The 25,097-nt window shown below is 44.4% G+C and overlaps 3 protein-coding genes across 9 annotated transcripts in view; 2 read left to right on the forward strand and 1 right to left on the reverse strand.

The window, feature by feature from the left end:
• Nucleotides 1-10,831, forward strand: part of epn3a (epsin 3a) — a 13,985-nt gene extending 3,154 nt beyond the window's left edge. For 3 of the 6 annotated variants that reach the window (XM_056287418.1, XM_056287415.1, XM_056287417.1), the window contains exons 2-11: nt 2,364-3,134; nt 6,098-6,216; nt 6,967-7,044; nt 7,574-7,663; nt 8,313-8,396; nt 8,665-8,794; nt 9,108-9,287; nt 9,437-9,535; nt 9,620-9,856; nt 9,968-10,831. In XM_056287418.1, the coding sequence (XP_056143393.1) occupies nt 2,537-3,134; nt 6,098-6,216; nt 6,967-7,044; nt 7,574-7,663; nt 8,313-8,396; nt 8,665-8,794; nt 9,108-9,287; nt 9,437-9,535; nt 9,620-9,856; nt 9,968-10,263 (1,911 nt within the window). In that variant the 5' untranslated portion in view covers nt 2,364-2,536 and the 3' untranslated portion in view covers nt 10,264-10,831. The remainder of the gene's footprint in view (nt 1-2,363; nt 3,135-6,097; nt 6,217-6,966; nt 7,045-7,573; nt 7,664-8,312; nt 8,397-8,664; nt 8,795-9,107; nt 9,288-9,436; nt 9,536-9,619; nt 9,857-9,967) is intronic. The other 3 variants (XM_056287416.1, XM_056287419.1, XM_056287421.1) reach the window with 3 other exon arrangements.
• A 143-nt stretch (nt 10,832-10,974) lies between these two features.
• On the reverse strand, nt 10,975-14,871 carry arl16 (ADP-ribosylation factor-like 16). Its single transcript, XM_056288436.1, has 5 exons — nt 14,794-14,871; nt 14,109-14,165; nt 13,897-14,013; nt 13,640-13,755; nt 10,975-13,485 (listed from the first exon to the last, which is right to left on the reverse strand). Exons 1-5 carry the CDS (start codon nt 14,869-14,871, stop codon nt 13,320-13,322), a joined length of 534 nt encoding a protein of 177 aa, XP_056144411.1. The 3' UTR covers nt 10,975-13,319.
• fn3krp (fructosamine 3 kinase related protein) lies at nt 14,551-17,297 on the forward strand. 2 transcript variants are annotated; one of them, XM_056287422.1, is made up of 6 exons: nt 14,551-15,010; nt 15,379-15,530; nt 15,699-15,790; nt 15,998-16,080; nt 16,162-16,284; nt 16,382-17,297. In XM_056287422.1, exons 1-6 carry the CDS (start codon nt 14,870-14,872, stop codon nt 16,718-16,720), a joined length of 930 nt encoding a protein of 309 aa, XP_056143397.1. In that variant the 5' UTR covers nt 14,551-14,869; the 3' UTR covers nt 16,721-17,297. The 2 variants fall into 2 exon arrangements, with proteins under 2 accessions (XP_056143397.1, XP_056143398.1); XM_056287423.1 differs by having other exon boundaries at nt 16,407-17,297.
• The last annotated feature ends 7,800 nt before the right edge of the window (nt 17,298-25,097 follow it).

Consider the following 25,097-nt stretch of genomic DNA (forward strand, 5'->3'; position numbering starts at 1 on the left):
ACTCCACACAGAAAGGACCTAAGATGCCCCCCCCCAAGGTTGGACAACCCCAGGGTTCGAACCTAGGACCTTCTTGCTGTGAGGCGACAGCGCTAACCACTGCGCCACCGTGCCGCCATTATGATTGCGATCTTATGACTTTTCATAAGAACAGAAGTGGAACTATGGCTAAGAGCAGTCATCTTTAAAGTTGTTGTGTCACCACACTGCTGGGTTTTATAATCATTAAACGTTGACATGTTCTTTCTTATTTTGACAGTCGGTGATTGGGATGCCTCTCCATTATGTAAATTGTAATAATATTGTAGTTATGGTTATTATAACACAATATTATTATGTAATTCCACAATTTAAAGGTTAAATCCAAACCTAGTTCTTCATATTCCATGGTTTTATCACAATTGAACAGATCAAAAGCAAAACATGTAAAATCGACTAGATTCTCATTTACAATAATAAAAAAAAAAGTTTTAGAAATGGTAACTCACGGCCCAGCATTTCTCTCTGGAGTAATGGGATTGACCCCGCATGTACCTGCATCCAAATGATTTGTTAAATAAGGGAGACAGAGCTAGGAGTGGAACGTTAACACTGTCCCTATTATACTGCCTTGGCTAGGTAATGCAGATCAGTTCAACATTCAGGGCAAATAAATGCAGTCATTTACACTCCTGAGAGAACAGTACGTGGGAATTTTGTCCTGGGCTGTTGATGCAATACAAATGGAGAGCACGATGCCAGTAGTTGAAAGTATATGATAATGCACTAATCTGTGCAACTGTACACCCCAACTAGTGAATTGGCAGTTTTGTTACTTTCCAAATGCTTTGCGGTTGTGCTGCTGTTGTCGTGATGCACGTGGTCAGAAACACAGGCAGAGGTTGAACTCTTCTGTTTTGTGACAACATTCAAGGAGAAAAAAACAATAGACAGATCTAGGCTAGCAAGATGACTTATATTTCTAGCAGTCATGTCTGCTCTGAAGTTAATAATATTTGCATTGCAGCAAACAAAAACTGCTTCTGCATTGAAAATGACTGAAAAGATGGCTAAGGAAGATCAAATTTACACAGCTCCCACAGTTCTCTCACGGTTCCCACGGGGAAAACTGAGCCCGGGTTTTCTGTTTCATACTACTGGGAGGTGCTAGGTTTTTCAGCTCTCTTTTTGCGCACAACAGCCCAGTGGATAGAAGGGTGATGAGAGTTTAGATTTCAGGTGCAATGATACAGTCAACTCACGATTCAGTTCGATAGACAATTCAGGGCTGACGGTTCAATAAATCGCATGCATTTGGAGAACAAAACTCACTATTTCCCACTGGCCCAGTGATGATGTGGGCTGTGATGGTTTATGTAGCTTTGGGTGGCACAAGAGGACCAGCTGTCTGTGGTTATCACAACTCTCTCAGCCTTCGGGAGGGCTTCTTTAACCTTACCTTCACATCCTCATACATGACAGGAAGTACAGATTTGCTGAAATGTACACGGGACGGAATGTGATATTTGGCTCCAGCATGTTGACAAGTTTTCAGAATCCTTTGTCCTCGAACAACTGAAAAAGGTCTCATGTCTTTGGCAATAAAAATGCCAATGCTTTGTGTTATCTCTTTCTGACTAGACCAAGCTAGTCTAGTCAGAAAGGCACGAACTGAGGAAGCCTCTTGGATGAGAGGCGAAACGTCTTCACGGATATATACCAAGTCCAGTTGCACTTGACTCAACTCCTTTGGATATCGGGTGGTGACTTAGCTTGTCCTTATGATGACGTTGTAGATGGTGGTGTTAGTCGTTGTGTAAGCCATAGTGCACCGGCACAGCTTTCAAATAGTCTTTGTCCACAATCTTGTCACCATTTTCTTACCTCCATGCTGGAAAACCAAAATCACTGACTTGAAGTTTAACAGAGCATCCTCTATTTCCACCTCTTCCATTTTCTTGACAACAGTCAATCACTACGGCTAGTGAACGTCAGGGTCAACAACAGGTCAGTCAAGCAAAACTGAGATTATGCCTATTGCACCCTCTTGCGTTAAAATTAATAAATGATATCTACATGCTCTGGGAGTCACAATTTAATTGACTTGATATCGTGATCAATTTTTCAGCTTCACAATGCGTATCATCATATTTTTGAATCGAGAAATATCGTTCCACAGTGCATTGTTACACCCCTATTAGTTGTCGTTGCTAGACATGTTTTAGTGATAGCATACTACTGGGCTAAGAGCTACTATTCTAGGCAAAGGCACTGTTGTGTTTGTCGTTCAGGGCAAAAGTTCACTCATCCCTGACAATGATCTTAGTAACAAGCCACATGATATTGAAATTTTATTTGCGTGTAACTGGTGCATTCCTTCCCAGCAGGAACATACTGATGGCCGTCACTGAAGTGGACTAGAGGAGGACAACTTCCATCATATTCCTCCACTGGACTGATCACTACCAAGCTACTTGGTTACGCTATCTAAAACAATAACAGTGGGCTGGCCTGCTTTTAGAATATTTTCTGTCACCTGTGAAACACCACTGTCATCATGCAGACCTCATCGTTACGACGTCAAGTAAAGAATATGGTCAACAACTACACGGAGGCTGAGATCAAGGTCCGCGAGGCCACCTCCAATGACCCCTGGGGCCCACCCAGTTCACTCATGTCCGAGATTGCAGACTTGACTTTCAATGTCGTGGCCTTCACCGAGGTCATGGGTATGATCTGGAAGCGACTCAATGACCATGGTAAGAACTGGCGCCATGTGTACAAGGCGTTGACCCTGCTGGACTACCTGATCAAGACAGGGTCTGAGCGTGTGGCCCAACAGTGCAGGGAGAACATCTACACCATCCAGACCCTGAGGGACTTCCAGTACACAGACCGGGACGGCCGTGACCAAGGTGTCAATGTTCGAGAGAAGGCTAAGCAGCTGGTTGCTCTCATAAGGGATGATGAAAGGCTAAAGCAAGAGAGGACCCAGGCGCTGAAGACCAAGGAGCGCATGGCTGGAGCTGCTGCACGTATGGGCTCTGGGTCCCTGCCTCCCCCCTACCCAGGACGCCGCACTAGCCAGCCTAGTATGGCGGCGCTCTACGGGGATGAGTTTAGCAGGTCTAGAGGGTCGCCATCCTCCTTTCACTGTGAGTAAACTGCGAATGTTCACACACGCATAATGTGCTTGTAAGCAATCTCCAAGAAACACAAATTCACTCATTATACTGGGATTATACTGAGCAAATACATTTCCATTCTTCCAGTGGTAACACTTAAAACAAAACACTAGTTTCAACATTACCTTTATATGCAGGTTTATGTTGTAGGGATAGCGTTCCATCAACAGCCATAATGCTGAGCAGTTTTTCGTGTGTCTCTGATTTGCCATCGAAATTGTCCAGAAAAGTATCTGCCAGTGACATCACTGACGGACAATCCTTGGAAGTGAAAACAACTACCTTTACTTCCTATAGGGCCCTATGATTTTCGCAATGTGGAAAACACGGACGTAATCACAGAATGGAGACATGGTAACAGATTGTAGTTAAAAACATGGAAGTAAGTGCACAGAATTTAGAGATTTCGGTGAGATGTCACAAAATTGGTGACTGTATTAGGAATTATTGTTTGTCTTTAGACCATTCTTCTCTCTGCCATCGCAGAAACCCTGTCGCGCTTCTGTGTCTTTAAGTATGTGAGTGTGCACATTAACAAGTAAATTCAGTGCAAAATGTCCAAGGTAACCTTTTGTGTCTGTAAAGAGACATATACCAGGTGTTTGGCTGAATGGTTTCGGCCTAATATATGAATGTTAATGGAGTACAGGTTAGGTAGTGGTTACATTTATGGGGTTAAGGTTAGAAGCAGTTAAATTTAGGGTTAAGCTTTTGTATGCTGGTAAGTCTCGCTACCCGGTGCACCTCCACACAGACATGGAGGGATACCTTGCAGCTGTTGTAGCAAATGCCCCCTAATGCCAATGGAGTGCCAGTGACATCACTGACAGACACATTTCCGCACAATTTCCCTGGTGTTTCAGGGACACACAGAAGACTGCCCAGTAACCGATTGACCCTGCTAACAGTGTTAGCCCTAGAACATATATACAGAGATCATTTTTATAATCGTGGTCGTTTGCTTTTAACATTGTAATGCTTGAAAAGACTTATCTGAGCAAAGCCAGAACACTTCTTTCAGCGGATGGTCTGTCATTTATGGGTAATGGGGTAATGCAATATTACATGTGATTCATGTCCTGAGGAACTACAATATCTCTCAGTCTCTACCTAGTAGTCTGCGTTTTTAAATACACCTGCTACGGAAAAAAAAGCAGCGGTCAGCGCCAGCTGCCATTGAACCATTGACGCTATTGTCACTCCAGCAGTTGAACATTCATGCTTAAATGGGTTCCAATGAATCAGTCCTCCTTATTGTCTTCCCAGGCTTTCACAGAAGGGTTTGTTAGTTTCAGTCCGGCTGTCCCCTGATGGTTGGACATCTGCATTCCTGTCATTCCCCTGCACAGTCACATCAGCTAAACTGGCATAACAAAGGAATGAAGCTTCTATTTCTGCTTGTCACAGCTCACGTGGAATCATGACTAGTCACCATGATTCCTGGTTGGTTGAAATCTATCCCTTAATCTAATACTGCAGTGGTCTTAGCTTGGAGGCCATAAATGATAAGAACTACACGATTGCCTTGGGAGTGTCGGGTGGGTCAGTGTCCAATGCTACTTGTAAATCATGTGTGCTATTATTTGACTATTAATCTTCTAGTACTCAGTATGGGCTGATAACAGCAAGAAATTGGAAATGTGCTGCATCAAAAAAACAAACCAAACCAAAGGAACAGTAGCAAGCAGTTGTGAGATGCATTTGTTAATGTGATGTGACCAGTGTGTGCATTTATGTGGTCACCATGGCATTTATGTGGTCTTTGTAGACGGTATGTGGTATATGTTGTGTTTATAGGAGGGTGGTAGACAGTAGTGGAGCTGCAGTTTCAGGAAATTGTCAATAGCTATGTTACTCCTCCTTTATGTCTGGAGCCTTTGGCCTTGGATTTTCCCACAGTTTTACAGTTGTTAGTAAGCAAAATACATGCCAACAGATAAGATCTTAACTGTGTCTCTCACTACAATCCATTGTCTCTGTTTTTTCGCCAGTGCATTTTCCACTGGTCTTAAGTTCCTAACTTACTTTTTTTTGGGCCAAGACCTTTGGCCAGCATGTGGTCTGCTACCTACTTATAAACCTTATGGCTATGTGTTAGCAGTTGCTACAAGAGAGGTACAGTCAATAAAGGCACTTGATGAACTACAAAATATGCTAACGCACGCACAGACACACACACACACACACACACACACACATACATACATACATATATGTGTGTGTTTGTGTGTGTGTGTGTGTGTTGGTGGTCTTTTGGAGGTTCCAGTTGGTTGGGGGTTGAATGGGATACTAACGAATGGAGTGGGTAGGAGTCAGTGTCAGTAGGCTGGCGGCAGCTAATCACTGGCAGGCATTCCAGCTCAGCTGGGGGAGACACTGAGGGGCAGTGTGGCGGAAGTGATCAGGTTCAGAGATCTGACTGTGCCAACGTGTGGCCGGCTACCCTCTTTATGCCCTATTAGCACTGACCCACAGCCAGGCATCCTGACTGGTATGCTACCAGTCTATCCTCCCCACCCTTTCCCAATCTGGACTTGAGTCTTGGAAGCCACCCAGTGGATTTGGGGAAATAAACGTGCGCCCCCTTCTCACCACTCTCCACCCCATCCCACCCGCCAACTTCACTCCCTGTCGCCTCTCCCTCTCTGGCACTTCAGTGCTGCACACAGGCGCACCATTGTTCCCGGGGCAGGCAGAGTCAGATGGACTGTGGCAAGCAAAGCCAGCAAAGGCCCTGAAACGAAAGGCAACAGAGCACAGAATCAGCATGCAAAACCAGTGCCAGCTCTCTCCTACAACCCTAAAAGCAGACTTGTTTTTTTCTCTTTGTTTTCAGTCTCTATTTTTGTCAATGTTCCCCCTCATCACCCTCCTGCTCTCTACCTCCCTGAACACCCCACACCCACCGTCCTCTCTCTTAATCTGTCTTGCAGCCTCTTCGTCCTCCCCTCGTCTTGCCCCAGATCTGGAGCAGGCCCGGCCTCAGACCAGCGGGGAAGAGGAGCTACAGCTGCAGCTGGCCCTGGCTATGAGCCGTGAAGAGAATGAAAAGGTACCTCTCTCTAATCTACACACAGACAAAGACACACACACACACACACACACACACACACTGATTGTACATGAAGCAGAACTCTCCGATCCTCATGGCACAAGAGCCTGTCGACAAGGAAGAAGCATTTTCCCGGGTGTCCTGCTGGTGACGACAAACTGTATGAAATGCTGTGAATGCAACTATTTCCCATTCAGATCTGAGCTCAAAGAGTATTCCTCATGGAAATGAAGCATCCCCATTACCCCTCCCTTCCAAGAGGCCTTCGTTTCCCAGAACACGCAGCAGAAAGTAACATCATCCCCTGTCTGTCTCTGTTGCGGTCAATAACAGAGCTCTGACCAATCAGTGAAGGCAATATCGAGTGAGCTGGCCATTGAATGGGTGAGGCAATGGTCTAATAGGATGTATGAATTGAGCCCCTCCTCAGCAGCGTCCACTTTTAGCCCTCATCTCCAACAGCAAGGGCAGCCACTTCCATCTTAGCAGGCTTGTTGTGTGCTATGAGAAAATTGTGTCCTCAGTTCTGCAATCAAAGCAAACCAGTTGATTTGTATTTATTGATCTGATTGATTTTTATTATTCTGATTCATTCTGTGGTACTCTTCTCTTTTAAATCATCTCAAATCGGTGTATTTCCTGATGTATTACTTCATCTAATCAGACATTTAAGGCAATAATTATTTTACCTTTTGAAGCTTTGGTTCCTATTGGTAAGTTATCCTCCTAACTGCTACCACTTGACCCTAGCCTCCTCCCCCAGTGGATATTGATGAGCAGACCCAGCTGCAGATCGCTATGAGTCTCAGCAAGGAGGAGGCCCTGAAGGTACACAGATGCTGGGGCCAGCGATAATACTTGGCTTGCATCTTCTTGCATCCTTATAGTGCATCTCCTGTTGCTGCACACTCAGACCAGCTTCACAGCTTTGTCGTTGCGACCCCCAGGGAAACCACTGCATGTACAACTCACCCTATCTCTTCTCCAGATTTACTTTATGGGCACTCTCACCCTCGAACAGCAAAGTGGCATGTAAAATTCCCTCTAATGATTAGCGACTAATCAGACAAGGCTTTAATTGTATGTTTCACTAACCAGTAGCGTTCCATCTGTCTCTCTTGGACCAATAGTACGAGGCCCTAACTTCAGACACTATAACCTCTGCTGGTTCGTTAGCCCAACCCTCGATGAGGAAAGGTCAAAGGGAGCGTTCCCTTTCCTCTGACTGGTTTTGTGGGAAACCTGTAGAGCAGCTTGCATGCAATGTAGGACAACACCAAAGCAAATGTTTTTTTTCTTCTTTTAATCCATTGTTTACCTGACTAACATTTCCCTTTGCTGCTTTAAACCCACACAGCCGGTACAACGTCCCCCTGTTGCAGTGGACATGGATGAGGACACCCAGCTCCAGATAGCCCTGAGCCTGAGCAAGGAGGAGCACCAAGAGGTAGTACCCTCCAGGGGTGGGGGCTGGGTCGCTGATACGATGAAGGGGATGAATGAACCTCATTTTGAGGCCTGCTACAGTCTAACCATTCAGCTCCCTTTTTTTTCTCTCTAGTAGATGACACTCCTCAAAAAGCGTTCCTCCCTTTTTAATCACTCTCTCCGGCTGCCTGTTTCCCTTTTAATTTTTAACTTATCTCCCACACCCTCGGCATCTCTTGCTCCACTTTTTTTCCCCACTGCCTGTGCCCCTCATTCAGTTATTTTATTTTCTCTGGCAGCCATTTTGCTCCGCCTCTCCCTCTGTCTCATGCTCTTACTCTTTCTATCTGCTCTCCCCTACTCTCCTTTTGTGTCTCTCTCTCTCGCTCTCTCTCTCTCACACCCGCGCAGAGTAGAACCCCTTAGTAAGTGACAAATGTTTGGATCTCTTCCCTCTTTGGCCAGAGAAATCTCTGGTTCCTGCCCTTTGTCCATGTTCAAGTTCTGCATCATGTGTTGGGTGTGGCCATTCAAGCCAGTTTGTGTGTGTGTGTTTGGTCAGTGAGAGATAAATAATAGCATGTGTGTGCTTGTATGAAAAAAAGTTAGTTTTTCCCAAGGCACCGTCATGCCCACTGGCACCCATGTGTCTGGGTTTTTTCTGACAGGAGCAACGCAGTCGCCAGGGAGATGAGTCCATGCTCCGAAAAGCTCTTGAGGAGAGCAAACGAGAGATGGAGGCTAAAGGCGGGGTATGAAATGTTAACACCTTTCTCTTCCTAGAAATATACTTTTGAATTTAAAGTGCCAGTCGTTTGCCCAACCTTGCCCTGATTTATCATAACGGAGAGACATGATTATGCATTCACCACTGCCTTATCAAATGCATAACCAACATTTAATGTGTTTGTGGAAAATAAAAACGATCATAACCAATAGGCCGTCACAGTACAAAGGAGAGGTTGTAAATTACATGCGCTGGTCAACTCAACCCAAACTTTCTCTGGTTTCTGTCATCAGACCGCCTTCATGGACCTGGTAGATGTTTTTGCAGTACCCACAGACGTACCCCCTCGTGTCAACCCTTGGAGTGATGTCCAGCCCCAGGCTGCTGCTCGCATGACCAGCACAGACCCATGGGACTCACTGGGTGAGCTATGAATTAAAAAAAACAAGTCCACAGCATATTGATTTCACTGGCAAAGTACTGAGTCATCACTGATGGTATAATATGCACCCCTCTTCAAATAGGCCTATGAATATCATGTGTTTGCCAATATGTCATATCAGGTGATTGGGCACACTTATGGTACTTATTCACGCCCACCCACACACAGATGTATTTGTAGATGTGCACAGTGTTACCTTATGGCACTGCTTTAATTGTACTCTTTGCATATTGTTGCATGACACAAAGGGAAAGAACAGATGGCATCCAGTCTAATTCTTCTGTTTTATTGAAGGAGATGGCGCCGCCAACATGCTAAGAGTAGACTCTCCCTGGATGGCACCTCCAACTTCCAGCAGCCCAGCACCATCCTGGGAGCGAAGCCAGTCTCCCACTGACCCCTGGGATGCCCCACAGAACAATATCCCTAAACTCAACTCCACAGACCAAGCATGGGCCTCTCCTTCCAATGCAGGTTCATATTTGGATGTACTCTTAAAGCTCACTTGAATACAAGTTAGGTGCTGCTAATAAAAAAAAAACCTACATAGAAGATAGAAGTAACAGCATATACAGTACATTCTTCATAATAATATAAGTGGATTGTTTCTTGGTGTGTTGCAGCAGCCGCATCAGCAGTAGATCCATTCTCGGGCCCAGCTGAAAGAACAGCACCTCTAAGTGCTACCAGAGCAGCGTCTCCACGAGCTGGGAGCCCCTCAGGTGAAAAATAATTTGATTCTTGTCCCTGAGTCCATCTTTCCTAGAAACTCCAAACCTCCATTCTTTCTCTTTTCCCCCTTGTAGACGGAGACCTATTTGATGAGGCCATGGACGGCGGTCAGATGAGAGTGAATGGGCGAGATGAGGGAAGTCCTGAACTCTTTGACCTGTCTCGTCTTGGGGAAAGCCTGGCTGATCTCAGTCCTCGAACGTGTCACACCCCTGAAGCCTTCCTGGGCCCCACTGGAGCATCCCTGGTTAACCTGGACAGCTTGATCCCCACAAACCCACAAGTTAAGAACAAGAACCCCTTTCTATCAGGTAGGGCCTTGCTTAGTTAATCTGATATTTTGTAAATCTAAAACCACTGTGGAGTAATTGTTTGCAGAGGACATGACAATCTTGTATTTTTTCCCTCTCTCCCTTGTCTAGGTTTGAGTGCCCCTTCACCCACTAATCCATTCCAAACCGAACAACCTAGGCTAACTCTAAATCAGATGTGTTCCAGCTCGAACGCTCTGGCACCCCCCGCAACTTCTCTACCATACAGTGCCTCTTTACCCCTGCCTGTAAACCACCAGCCTGCCAGCCTCCCTTCCTCCTTTACTCACCCCTCCCAGTCTAGGCTGGACATGCCAGGGAACCTACCCCAGCCCCTGCTGCCCCTCTCCTCAGCCAGCACTCTGGGAACACAGGCTGAACAGCTCAGTCAGAACCCTTTCCTATGAGGGCCAACTGAAATGGACCAGAACTCATAGAAAAAAAAATAGGGATGAGGGGGGTGGTGGACTGGATCCTCCCAAGACTCCAATGAAAACCCTATTCAGTGTTTTTTTTTTTTTTATATCTTGGCTATAATACTGTAACCCTTAGAATGATGCAAGTTGGCTTTCCTCCCCCTCTGTAACAGCCTACCTGGTATTTCCTCTGTGCTTAAGAAGTAGAGGATAAGTAAGATAATGCTTTTGTATCAGACAAAATCAGTGTCATGTAAAAACCTCTTTAAGGCCATAACCTATTTCTAATGTACTTCATACACAAACCAAGGTCCGAGCACAAACCAGTGGTCATATTTTGATGTTATGATACTTAGCCATAATTACTGGGCAGATATACATTACTGCTACTCAATTTTAAATCACATGCTCAATCCGCTGCTTTGTATGATTGGCTTAGTGCTGTTGCTTGCTGCTAACACCAATTGTCAGCCAGATAGGCCTGTTGCTCATCTCTGATAACAGTGCACCGAGGTTTGCTGGCCATTTCTGCTCGCACTTGTCCTCTTATACACTGTGGCTTGAGGTCAGATGAAATTCACAGAGACCTAGGTGCTACCGACCAACTCAGCTAGTTAATGGAATAGTTAAAGGTTGCTCTAGTTTACTGAATCAGTGAGGCTCGCATGAATTGAGCTGCTGTTCGAAAAGAACTAATGTGAGAAGGGTACAGAATGATTTTATTATAGAGGAATGAGTTGTTGGTTAAAATAATGGTTAAATTAGGGGGCCATGATTATATCGGAATTCCCAATAAGCAAGACATTTGAAAATGAATGGAATCGTGATTTTTTTTTAAATTGTTCATTGCTTGCAAACCACTGACTCATGAAATATAAGGGTTTAATTACAACACTTTGTAATCATTCAGTTGGCTTTTTTTTCTTGTGATGAACTTCCTCAGTTGCTTTCGAATCACCAACACTTTCATCAGAAAATCATGGGTTATTGATAGTTTGCCTGGGTTTCATGGATAAAAGATTTTTTTATTTTATTTTTTTTTATCATTAATGTGTCTTATGCCCTCTGCAGGTCATTAATCAGTTACTTTGACACTGTCCCATTCTGATGATTACTTGTGCTCTTTCATTTATTCAAATGCTGATTGGCAGTGAAAAAGTGAAATTATAAAAAAAATATATAAAAAATATACATTTAACAACTTTGAGCTATTATATATATAAAATTTTCCTTTCCCCCTTTTTCTCCCCAATTGAATTTGACCAATTACCCCACTCTTCCAAGCCGCCCCGGTCACTGGTCCACCCCCGCTGCTGATCCGGGGAGGGCTGCAAACTACCATATGCCTCCTCTGATACATGTAGAGGCACCAGCCGCTTCTTTTCACCTGACAGTGAGGAGTTTTGCCAGGGGGGATGTAGCGCGTGGGAGGTTCACGCTATTCCCCCCAGTTCCACCTCCCCCCTGAACAGGCGCCCCGGCTGACCAGAGGAGGCGCTAGTGGAGCGACCAGGACACATACCCACAGCCTGACCAAGCCAGAGGCAACATGGGGATTCGAACCGGCGATCCCCGTGTTGGTAGGCAACGGAATAGACTGCCACGCCACCCAGACGCCTTATACTTTTGAAATACATAGCACCCAACATCCATCCATCCATCCATTATCCAAGCCGCTTATCCGGATTTGGGTCGCGGGATGCTGGAGCCTATCCCAGCAGTCACTGGGCGGCAGGCAGGGAGACACCCTGGACTGGCCGCCAGTCCATCACAGGGCTGACACATTCTTCACCTGACCTACATCTCTTTGGACTGTGGGAGGAAACCAGAGCATCTGGAGGAAACTCATGCAGACACGGAGAACATGCAAAGTCCACACAAAGGACAACCTGGGATGACCCCCAAGGTTGGACAACCCCGGGGTTCGAACCCAGGACCTTTATGCTGTGAGGCGACTCCGCTAACCATTGCATCACGGTGCTGCAGCACCCAACATTTTTGTTTTAAATAAGTAAAAATAGAAATGACAAATATAAATGAAAAATTTATCATATGTCCATGAACAATTAATGTCCAAAGAGTTGTCTATACAATCATCCAGTCTCCTTTGAAGAGCACATGAGACTTACTGCTGCTCTTCCTCAGCCCTTAGTCACCAAATTCATCTGGTGGCAAATTCATAATTTATTTTCGATTTTAAAGATTAATTCTGTGTTTTACAACATTGGTTTTATTTTTGTAGCTTTTGCCATTGGGTATATCATTTAGGATATAATTTTACTTTCCAGCTTCATTTTAGAGACAGGGTACTACTGCTCTACACAGCTTTACAACGGTCCTGTTTGGTCCTGTTGTCCATGTTCATTTTACAGGGCAAATGAACATGAACAGGACCAAAAAAAAAAAACCCTAGTGCCTCAGTTTGACTACATTATTTCCCATTATCTATTACTTCTTAATTGCCCTGGCCAGGTAGTTTGTCAATGGTTACTACAACCTATGGTAAATATAAGGTTGGTCACTCCTGCAAGTTGAACCAGGAAGGCAATCAACCATTGATAATATTGGACATTTCGGGTAATAACTTTTAACTAGAACTTTCGCTATCATTTCCAAAAAAGTGGCTTAGAGAATTGGGTTAAATTTGCTGAAATGTGTCTGACTCTCGTGTTTGATTGCTCCACGAGACGCCGCTGTAAAGCTGTGGCCAGTGGTGGTCCCTTGTACAAAATCTCCACAATGAACCTGTTGAGTAAAATATAACTAATGTGCATGATGGCAAAAGCTACGAAAATAAGGCCCAAGTTGTAAAAGAATGAAATTATCGTTTAAGTCATACAACACTGCTGGCTCTTCATTATTCAGAGCATTAAATGGGATTTCAATAGTTGACCAACCTAAAAAAACCAACACCTCTGATAAAACCGAAAATCGTCTTTTTGTGTTGGGGTGGGGATATAACACCTCTTGCCAACAGGTTAATTTACATCACCCCAGCTCCTGTAGCAGTTATGTGACATCAATATGAATAAAAGGATAATATGTGGTCACTTAGTCATAGCTGAGTCCAGCCAGCTCAGCACCTCCTGAAGTCCTTGACCAGAGTGTGCGCTGAGTTCCAGCGTTGTGATTGGCTGAGTGGCAGATGCAATGATGTCATCCATTCTGAACAGTGACTTTATCTCTTCCAGACTCATAGTGCAAGGGAGATCTCTGTGAGAAGGTAAAAAAAGAAAACATTGCCAGAAAATTACATATGGTAACATGATTTTCCTTGACAAAAATATAATAATCCATGTCTTGTGAATAGTTTTCTAGTCAGTATAATCAGTGAAATAAGTTCCTGGTTGTTTGACGAGAGCATCACCTTTTGTTGAAGAGAACAAGAACAGAGGCAGCACGCAGAGGCTCGGCGGACAGAACCGAGAGGAGCTGTATACAGGAGGAGGATATCTGGCAGATATTGGCCGAGTCCACCATGAACTACGGAAAAACACAGAAATGATTGTGTCAATCACTTCAGCACTGCCAGCATAATGTAATTAATGCCTGCAGCAACACTTCATTCCACTGATTGTTTGAGACAAAGCCCAAGAAAGAAATGTATAGTAACAATTGTGTTACAATGACAGAGGCGCAGTCACTGAAGTAACTTGACCAGATGGGGCCCATGCAGCCTCCCAGCTCTCTCACTGTCACCCTTTTTCTTTTCAGAGCCAGGTCTGTCAAGTTGGTTCCTACCTATGATCGAGCAGAGGTATAAGGTGAGAAGTGCACTAATATAAACACATTGAGGTGAAAGACCTCAGTGACATAAACACGTCGTCGTTACTCACTGTAGGCAGAGTAACAGGAGGTTCTCCCAACTCAACTGAGCCGTCCCGTGAAGTGAGCTGTGAAACGAAATCTGTTAAGAAGAACGGCAGTATAGCGACATTAACGCTGCAATCTGGAAACGAACGCTATCTAACGTGTATAAAGTAACCACCGTACTAGCTAGCTAGCTAGCTAACAATAATAACTACACACTACACACCCTTCCAATCAATGCACACGCACAAAAAAAATGTTAAAAAAAAAACACGACTGGCCGTGTTTTTTTTATATATATTTTAAGCTAACGAACATGTTAAAGGATATTTTGCAGACGTTTCAGCAAAAGGGTTTTCCCGACACCAGTTGCTCCGAGTAGCAAGCACATCTCATAGCATCGACATTTGAAATTGTTCGCGAAATGTGTGAGGACTTTTTTGGGGCGAAAGCAAGGGCAAAGCAAACCACGCTAGAGAACGGCCTCGTACGATACCATGGTGACGACCCACGTGACAGCGTTAAGCCGTTTTGATAAGAGGAGAAATAGGTCTGTCGCACACACGTGGCTTCTGATTGGTTACCGCTGCACCCGCCGAGATGAACCGGAATAAAAATACACCACCGCGTCCCTCCATTGGTTAGTGCTTCTTCGTACATGCGACACAGGCGAGGAAAGACCCAAGTCAGCAGTTTAGTTTGGCACTAAACCTCGGATTTGATCACACTGTCTGATGACGACAGTCGGTTTTTGGATGCTCCCCGAGTGTTGCATTTGTGGCTCACCATGGAGGCAAAGTTAAAGAAGGAGCTGGGCACCTCTATTTTGAAGACAGCTGGTCACGCAGGAGGGGGATGCATCAGCGAGGGACAGAGTTACGACACAGACACTGGGAGAGTGTTCGTGAAGATAAATCACAAGAGTCAGGTCTTACATTCTATTATTATCATTGTATTGTATTATGGTATTGTATGGTATTATCCCACACCGCCTCTCATTGATGTTAGCTTTTTGCCATCGGGCTTGTCATCCTTCTGTGATAATTTTGATTAATTGCACTGTTTATGTTGCTATTAGGTACTCAGATCATACCAATCATAGCTCTGGATGAGGGCTGAAACGATTTTCGTCATGGGAAGCTTTTAAAAGTTGTACTTCTTCAAGTTCAGCCATCATTGTCCACCCAACATTAAAAAATAAATCAGTTCTACAATAAAATTCCTGCCACCAAATGTAAGCCACAGCATAGGTCTATGCCACTAGATTAATCAGCTCACTTTCTTTGCTTTACCCAGGCCAAATTAATGTTTGATGGGGAAATGGCCAGCTTGAATGCCATCTTGAAGACAGGCACCATAAAAGTCCCCAAACCTGTGAAGGTTATTGAACTTGATACAGGGGGAGCTGTGTTTGTGATGGAACATGTAGACATGAGAGGTCTTAGCAAGTAAGCACCCTCTTGCATATGTTAAATCTATCTATCTATCTATCTATCTATCTATCTATCTATCTATCTATCTATCTATCTATCTATCTATCTATCTATCTATCTATCTATCTATCTATCTATCTATGACTTTCTTTTCACTGTCTTTAAAACCTTTTGAATGTGCAGGTACTCAAAACAGCTCGGAGAGCATTTGGCAGCTATGCATCTTCACAACAAACAGCAGCTTGACAAACAAAATAAAGAGCAACAAACAGTGGGTAAGAAAAAGAATACCGATGCAATTAAATAGTGTATCCATGATAACTTCATATCAAATGGACCCCATTCATTTTCCACACTAACTGACTTGCTTAGACAGCAACTTGTTTTGAATGTTAATTTAGAGATTGATTAGATTATATTTACCTGACGTTACAGTGCAATGCTGCACAGCCTTAAGGTGTAATTTTTCTGAATATGCTCAGGAAAAGGAGCTGGGCAGTCTGATCTCCCTGCAACTGAAAAATTTGGTTTTCATGTTCCTACCTGCTGTGGATATCTACCACAGGTAAATTATGATATATATGACAAAACAGGACTGGCTTATGACAGTACCTTAACCTCCTACCTTTTTCTTTAATTCCCCCAGGAAAATGAGTGGCAGGATGACTGGGTGACATTTTACTCCACACAGAGACTGCAGCACCAGCTCAGCTTGGTGGAAAAGTCTTGTGGGGACAGGGAGGCCAGAGAACTATGGTCCCAGCTACAGGTATTCTCCTGCTTTGAATTTGAACAACATGATGGTAAACAATCTTACAGTTTTGTTTATGTTATCCTATCCTTTTTTGCTGACCTGCTGTTTATAGCTGAAGATCCCTAAGTTGTTTGCAGATGTGGAGGTTGTTCCTGCTCTGCTCCACGGAGACTTATGGGGAGGCAATGTGGCAGAGTGCACCGAGGGCCCGGTCATCTTTGACCCTGCTTCATTCTATGGTCATTCAGAATTTGAGCTCGGCATTGCAGGGATGTTCGGTGGCTTCAACAGTTCTTTCTACTCTGCTTACCATGACAAGCTTCCCAAGGCACCAGGTTTTGCTAAAAGAAACCAGCTATACCAACTTTTTCACTATCTGAATCACTGGAACCACTTTGGTGGTGGTTACAGAGGTTCATCGATAAGGGTAATGAGGGATCTTGTGAAATGATTGAGCACTTGCCTGCTCAAAGAAACCCTCATATTTAACTCAAGAAAAGTTTTACAAAAATGTTGACAGAGACTAAATTTTTGATTGACCTGTGACATTGTTACTAATTACTTACAAGACTGAGTGTTACTAGTTGCTTACAAGGCTGAGCATGTTTTATGGTCTGTTGTCTTCCATTCCATATTAGAGAATTTGTGGTATAGACAGAGACAGAAGTCATTCCAACCACAAACCTGTCTCCCCACCAAAAGACACAGACATCATAATTTTCATCTAAATTGTAGTGGATGAAAGGAAAGTTATAATAATAAAGATAATCCACATGATGTGCCCAAAAACTTGTTTGTGGATTGCTTATGAAGTGTTAAAAAATCTCAACCATGCACATTAACTATTAAGTTTTACATAATTAAGTACAAAAGGCCTGTTAGAGTTTAGCTGCCTGGCTATTAATATCTTGCAGAGCAAAGCCTCCAAAATGTTGCTGTGTAGTTTTGGAACACTTATGTTACAATATTACAATTGTAACATTATAACTTAGTTGTACTACCAATGCATATCCAATAATAAAATAAACGAAGAGTAATTTTGTTTGAAAGTTTCATTGAAGTCATATCTAAGGTCAGATGTATGTATGCACAATACAATCTACTACTACTTTCGGTTGCTGTCGTTAGGGGTCGCCAAGGTGGATCATCCGTTTCCATCTCTTACCTGATCCTCTGCATATCCTCTGCATTTTCCTCTGTCATGCCAGCCACCTACCTGCATGTCTTCCCTCACCACATCCATAAACCTCCTCTTTGGCCTTCCTCTTTTCCTCGTCCCCGGCAGCTCCATATTCAGCATCCTTCTTCCAATATACCCAGCATCTCTCTTCTGCACATGTCCAAACCATCTCAGTCTTGCCTCTCTTGCTTTGCCTCTAAACCATCCAACCTGAGTTATCCCTCTAATATACTCGTTCCTAATCCTGACCTTCTTTGTCACTCTCAATGAAAATCTTAGCATCTTCAGCTCTGGCACCTCCAGCTCCGCCTCCTATCTTTTAGTCGGTGCCACCATCTCCAAACCATACAACATAGCTGGTCTCACAACCATCTTGTAAGCCTTCTGTTTAATGCTTGCTGGTACCCTTCTGTCGCAAATAATTCCTGACACTCTTCTCCATCCACTGCACCCTGCCTGCACTCTCTTCTTGACCTCTCTTCTGCACTCCCCGTTACTTTCAACAGTTGACCCCAAGTATTTAAACTCATCCACCTTTGTCACCTCTACCCCTTGCATCCTCACCATTCCGCTGTTCTCCCTCTCATTCACAAATATGTATTCTGTCTTGCGCCTATGTTACTCTTTATTTCATTACTGTAGCACCTGTGAGGGTAAACAGATGTCTAGGACCAGAGACTAAGTTCGGCAGAGCAGTAGATAACTAAAACAATGGCAATAATAGACCAAAGACCTGGAAGTAAGCTAAATGCCAGCTTGTTTATATTAACCAGAGAACATAAATATCTCACAGTGACACACATCTGTATTACCAATATACCTCAAAACTAAAAGTAAATAAAATAAAACACAACTTAAATCTTAAATATAACTCAAAATTTCACCATCCAGTGCATAACCAATAACTTCAGACGTCACAAATTAATGCAATAGCCCCTTGTTTAAGACTCTTGAGCTGTCCATAAGCATCCACTGCGGTTCACAGAAATCTCGGGAAAATAATGTCTCAGTCCTACCACCTTTCCAATGAAACAGCAATGTCCTTATCTGTAGTGTGAGGGTAGGTACTGTTCACAGAAGATGATGTCTATCCACCCAGCTTATCCCTCCTTTGGGTGGCTTGCCATCTTGTTTCCACACCGCACGGATGCAACGCCAAACCAATTCTTCAATTCTTCGATGTGCAGAGCTGGAGTTATTTGATTGGCTGTTACAGTCACGTCATTAAAGGAACAGTACAACTATTTTAATACCATTGTTTTTAACCTTATGAACATTTTTAACATTTAAGTTTACATTACATTACATTACCTGACATTACAGTCATTTAGTCGACGCTTTTATCCAAAGCGACTTACAATAAGTGCATTTGACGTAGGAAATCAGGAGAACTACTAGTCATCAGAGGTCATAAGTGCATCTTCTCTCTAAACAAGCATCTAAGAGCAAAACCAGTGCTAAAGTAAAAGCGAAGAAAGAGATTTTAATGAGTGAATACAATAAGTGCTATGAGCAAGTAACGGTAGTAGTTCTTGAAGAGGTGAGTTTTCAATCTGCGCCTAAAGATGGGCAGCGACTCTGCTGTCCTGACATCAGTGGGGAGTTAATTCCACCACTGTGGGGCCAGGACAGAAAAGAGCCGTGACTGGGTTGATCGGCAGCAGGAGCCTCTGAGCGACAGGGCAACCAGGCGTCCCGAGGCAGCAGAGCGAAGTGGTCAGGCGGGGGTGTAGGGCTTTACCATGGCCTGGAGAGAGGAAGGAGCTGTTCCTTTCACTGCCCTGTAGGCTAGCACCAGAGTCTTAAACTGGATGCGAGCAGGTACTGGGAGACAGTGTAGGGACATGAGAAGGGGAGCTGTGTGGGAGAACTTAGGGCGGTTAAACACCAGACGAGCTGCAGCTTTCTGAACAAGCTCCAGAGGTCTGATGGCTGACGCTGGGGCACCAGCAAGGAGGGAGTTGCCGTAGTCCAGCCGGAAGATGACCAGAGCCTGGATGAGCACCTGTGCTGTCACGTCGGTGAGGAATGGGTGAATCCTCCTGATGAAACTATGAACTTATTTAGTGAAGATGAAACCATGAACTTATTTAGTTATTTATTAACTTACATTGCTCTTATTGACTGTAACCATTTTAAAGGACTTTTGTTTACCTGGGCTACACCCTCCCCCCCTTAACTCTATGCAAGTCCCTTTGCATACTAGCACAGAGTTTACACTATTTCAGGTTCAGGAAGTGGTGTAAGGCTAGGCTCTTCAAGAGAGTCTATAATAGCTGCACTCAAGCATTGGAATAAAGACTGTACAATAGTAACTAAAGGGTTTCTTAACTCAGGCTATGCTAACTTCTTCGTCTTTATCCTTTGTCTCATGGACCTTCTGATGGTTTGTTGAGTTTCACAGTCACTTTCACTGTCATTTTTATGTCCTTCTGTGTCATTGTTCTCCACAGATTCATTTTCAGTTTCCTCAGTATCAGCTGCTTTCTCTGTACTTGTTTCATTCAGTTCAGTTACGTTCCCCATTTCAGCGTTTTCTGTGTCAGGTTCTGTTTCCTCTCTTAGTTTTGTCAGTTGTCCTTTCAGGTAAGTAGTCTCTTCCCAGTGTTGGTGCATTTTCAAGTGCAGGTTTAGAAAGTTCCTCTGGAGCGCTGTCAGAAATTGCCACATTATCTGAACAGGTCTGCTCAACAGAAGGATGTGTCTGTGCTCTTTGAGGCATGACTATTTCATACTCCTGTGTGTACCTTATAGGTTTTAGGGTAGGACCTTGAGCAGAATATGAGAGATAGTTATCCTCGCTGTCAGAGATATACTCCAGTTCTTCTTCATCAGGTTCAGGGTTTGGATGCTGACATGTGCTTGGTCATCGAGGTTTGTTTTGCACAGCAAGAGGTTCCTCTTCCACAGCTGGTAAGAAACCACATGGCAGCAAGAGGTCTCTGCAGAGTTTGGGTGGGACCATCTTTGTGCTCAGGCTTGACGGTGTAAACTGGAAGGCCTCCTTTCCTACTTATGACAACATGCACAGTGGCTTCCCACTTGTCAGCCAACTTGTGTTCTCCTCGTATGCGTACGTATCTCACTAGCACATGATCACCAACATCCAAGGCAGATTTAGTAACATGTTTGTCAGATCTGATCTTGCTCCTTTCAACTACTTGGGCAGCATTTTTGGTAACCAGTAGGTAGCTCTCTTGAAGATGTGCTTTCAAGGCTTGGACGTAATGTGAGTGAGACCGTTGATGACTATGATTCAAGGGAACATTGAAGGCAAGATTAATAGGCAACCTGGGCTGCCACTCAAACATTAACTCGTAGGGTGTGAACCCCGTGGTTTCATGTTTCATACAGTTATAGGTGTGTACCAGCGGCTTAACAAAGTCACGCCAGTGCTTCTTGTCTTCATTGTTGAATGTGCCAAGCATGCTTAGAAGATTCCTGTTAAACCTTTCAACAGGGTTCCCCCTGGGATGGTGGGGTGTGGTTCGGACTTAGCGGATTCCTGCAATATCACAGAGTTCTTTGATTGTTTTGGACTCAAATTCAGGCCGTTGGTCACTGCAATTTTTCAGGAATGCCATAGTGAACTATGAAGTTCTCCCAAAGGCACTTTGTTACAGTTCTGGCCTTTTGATTAGGAGTTGGAATTGCCACTGTGTACTTTGTAAAGAAGTCAGTGATCACAAGGACATCCTTTGTGTTGCTTTGGTCTGGCTCTATTGAGAGAAAGTCCATGCAGACTAACTCAAGGGGTCTGGTGACCTGAATGTTTACTAGTAGCGCTGCCTTCTGAGGCAGTGCTTTCTGACAGACACAGCGACTACAACTCTTAATCTTCGTCTCAATGTCCATAGCCATTTTGGGCCAAAAGAATCCAGTTCGTGTGAGGTCAACAGTTCAGTCAATACCTAAATGACCCACATCGTCATGAAGGCTTTTCATAACCATGCTTCTCAAGGTCTCTGGTAGAACTAGCTGGTAGTGAGTTTCCTCCCCAGCTTGCCTTTTGCAATAGAGAATACAATTCTGGAGCTGAAGTTTGTTTAGTTCTCACAGAAGCAAGGGAAGTTGTGGAATTTCTGTCCTTACAGCAGGAAGGGAAGTTTCTGCTGTCTCCATCTAGCAGATTACTTCATAAATAGCAGGGTAATTTCTATGTTTTTGTCTGAATTCCTCTTCTGAAATGCTGGGAATGACAGGATATCCGTCAGAATGTTCAAAGCTGTCTGGAATGGCTTTAGCTGAAATAGCAAGGGAGGTTACAAGAGGAAAATTGACAGCACTATTTGTCTGTGTTCACAGTTGGAGTGACTAGTTGCTTCTCACAAACTGCACAGACAGCATGACGGGGAACATGAGCGAAAGAGTCAGTCAGGTAAGTGGTGTATGAACTGATGAATTCGCTCCTGCTCCTTCTGGAAAACCAGATCATTGACTGGTTCAGCATGTGGGAGTCGTGACATACCATCAGCGTCCAGGTTTTTTCTCCCCACTCTGTACTGAAGCTGTACTGCAAGGTGGAAAGGGCAGACAACTAGTGGTAACTTGTTGCATCTAACTTAGCAGTGGTCAAAAGGTAAATTAGAGGGTTGCTGTCTGTGACTATGGTGAAACAACTTCCATACAGATAGTCACAAAACTTCTCGGTTACAGCCCATTTAAGTGCCAGAAACTCGAGTTTGTGAGCTGGATAGCGAGCGTCACTCTTTGATAATCCTCTGCTGGCGAATGTGATCACATGCATCTCTCCGTCCTGCTCTTGATAGAGTGCTGCTCCTAGCCCAGTTGTACTTGCATCTGCGTGTAAAATGTACAGCAGCTTTGGGTTGGCAAAACCTAACACTGGTGCTGGCATGAGTTTGTCAATGATTGTTTCGAATGCTTTTTGGCAACTGTCTGTCCCTCTTACCCCGAAGGGATCTTTTGATTGGAAACACTGACCACTGTCCACTTTGAGACCACTCTTCCTTAGCGGTGGGTAACCAGCTGTGAGGTTGTTCAGCGGTTTCACAATGTTGGAGAAGACTTGAAGGAAACACCGGTAATAACTGGCAAACCCCAATAATGAATGCAGTTCTTTAAGGTTTTTGGGACTTGGCCAGGTTTTTAGGACCTCAACTTTCCCAGGGTCTGTTTCAACACCATGCTGGGACACAATTTGTCCTAAGTACCTCACTGATGTTTGGAAGAATTTGCATTTTTCCAAGGACAGTTTAAGCCCGTATTCCTTAAGACGGTCAAGGACATAGAGAAGAAAGACTCCATGTTCTTCAAGGGTTTCTAAAAAGACAATGAGATCATCCAAAAACACAAGCACCTCCTTACGGTTGATGTCACCCATGCACTTTTCCATCAGCCTTTGGAATGTGCTGGGAGCATTAGTTATGCCTTGGCGCATCCTATTAAACTCCCAGAAACCCAGAGGACAGACAAAGGCGGTTTTGTGTGTGTCGGCCTCATCTACCTCGATCTGGTAATACCCCGATTTGAGGTCCAGGACAGAGAACCACTTTGATCCTGTGAGAGTTGAGAAGTTCTCCTCCAAATTAGGCAGAGCGTAAGCATCTTTGATAGTCTGGAGGTTTAACTTTCGATAGTCAACACAGAGTCTTACATCTCCATTTTTCTTCCTAACCACCACTATGGGTGAACAGAAGGATGACTCAGACTCTTGGATTACTCCTGCCTCGCTCAGCTCTTGCAAATGTCTCCGCACAGCGTCAAGATCTTGTGGACGTATTGGACGAGGTCTGTGCTTGAAATATGTTTCATCACTTAACTTGACCTGGTGCTTTACTTTGTCAATACGACCAAAGTCTGAATCATGGTGAGCAAAAACTTATGGCATAGCATTGTTTCTGCACGATTTGCTCTCTCCATTCAGCTGGAACTGGAGAATCACAATCACCAAAGTTAAGGTTTAACTTGGAGGTTTCAGGTGACTGTGCATGAGTGTATGACTGTGAGGACTCAGTTAGGCTTTGTTTGCTTGAGATTACTGTCTGCAGTGCATGAATTTCAGCTATGACACTCTTTGCTGGAATATTGTTGTGCTCGCGCACCAGAACCTGACCCGTGTGGCGAAACCCAAGACAGACAGACACGAGATGACTTCAAAAAGCTACAAAGGGGGGTTTTATTGTGGGAGGGAAATGTATGGTGAAAAAAGGCGTTCTGTTAGTGGGATGTGTGAATAAACTATGTGTGGTGTCCCGTGGTTTGCGTGAATTACTATGTGTGAGTGTTTTTAGCCAATGTGTGGTGCAGTATGTAAATGACCAGGAGGTGTTGAAAAAATGTGCGTGCACCTGGCGAGAAAGTCCAGTCCGTGATCCAAAAGGGGTTGTCCGAGAAAGTCCAGGTCCGAGATCCGGGAAGTCGAGTCCGAAAGGAGGGGTCCAGATAGAAGGACAAGGGGGGAGATAGAAGGACAAGGGGGGAGATCGCAGGAGAGGTCCGGGGAGAAACGTGAAGGTCGCTGGGGACGAGGGAGACGCGGGGAGCCGTGGAAATCGCGGAGGGAGAGTCGCAGGGTTCAGTACGTCGAAGCACTGAGAGACGTTCTGGGAGGCTTCTTGTAGAAGGCTGCCTGATTGCCACAGGTGTGGCTGATGGATGATGGCAAACACCTGGTGCAGTGCAGCGCTCGTCTCCTCAGAGCGCGAGCCGAGCGCTCGGATGTTTCCGGCACGTCCGAGCTGGGGGAGTGGCTTGAACGTGCCGGGGAGGCAGCTCGGGGCGGTGTAAGCACAACAAATATGGTGTCATGCTTACTCTTATTGCGTAGCACCACTGGAGGCTTTTGTGATGGACTGTCAGGAAGAGTGAGTAAACAGCAGTTGGTAGCCAACACACCATCTGGCAAGGAAGATGATGAGGGGAGTTCCACTACAATCCACTTGTCTGGAGTGTGACTGTTGACATGGACTGACCTCTCCAAGACATGGCTTTGACTTGCAGGGACGACTTCAGGCTCTCTCCCTGATAGTGTCACAAGGCCTAGCTTTCATACACAAGATCTAAAGTGTTCGAGCCTATCACGAGTGCACACTGTGCATAAGAACATGTGTCAGAGACAACTAATGCAAAGTTGGACACAGTGATTTCAGAGCCATAACAGTCTTTTGGAAAGGAACTGTCGACACCTATGAAGCCTGAATAGTCGACCATTTGCAGCGTCCACCTCTAACAGCTCATTCAAAGGATGGCTGTTCAAGTGAGGGAGGTTGGTTTCATAGAATGACTGTGATACTGTGGTCACTTGCGATCCTGTATCAAGAAGACAACTGCAAGCTTGTCCATCAATGAGCGCATGAGCTGTGTACTTAGCTGGATAGAGCTTATCCCTCCTTTGGGTGGCTCGCCATCTTGTTTCCACAGCGTGCGGATGCAACGCCAAACCGATTCTTCAACCCCAACAAAATTGGCCAAGTCCTGTTCAACGTGTGAAACAAAGAAAAATCATTCCAAAAACAGGGAAAATAAAGTTTGGAGCATCAAAAGTTACTTCTTTTCTGTTTTCTTCCTTTTCACTACTCGTTAACAGGCTCTGTAGTGCTCTTGGCGTTTTTCTGCCAATTTGGCGAGTTGGAGTTATTTGATTGCTGTTACTGTCACGTCGTTAAAGAAACGGTACAACTATTTT

Source organism: Lampris incognitus, chromosome 10, assembly GCF_029633865.1.
Source record: "Lampris incognitus isolate fLamInc1 chromosome 10, fLamInc1.hap2, whole genome shotgun sequence".
Classification (NCBI taxonomy): domain Eukaryota; kingdom Metazoa; phylum Chordata; class Actinopteri; order Lampriformes; family Lampridae; genus Lampris; species Lampris incognitus.

Excerpts from the sequence above, each read along its gene's own strand:
- fn3krp (XM_056287422.1), top strand. The coding sequence starts at position 14,870 with ATGGAGGCAAAGTTAAAGAAGGAGCTGGGCACCTCTATTTTGAAGACA. Across the intron at positions 15,531-15,698 it reads GACATGAGAGGTCTTAGCAA|GTACTCAAAACAGCTCGGAG; the intron begins GTAAGCACCCTC and ends TTGAATGTGCAG. Across the intron at positions 16,285-16,381 it reads AACTATGGTCCCAGCTACAG|CTGAAGATCCCTAAGTTGTT; the intron begins GTATTCTCCTGC and ends TGCTGTTTATAG.
- arl16 (XM_056288436.1), bottom strand. The coding sequence starts at position 14,871 with ATGGTGAGCCACAAATGCAACACTCGGGGAGCATCCAAAAACCGACTG. Across the intron at positions 14,166-14,793 it reads ACAGTGTGATCAAATCCGAG|CTCACTTCACGGGACGGCTC; the intron begins GTTTAGTGCCAA and ends TTCGTTTCACAG. Across the intron at positions 14,014-14,108 it reads CTCCTGTTACTCTGCCTACA|GTAGGAACCAACTTGACAGA; the intron begins GTGAGTAACGAC and ends GCTCGATCATAG.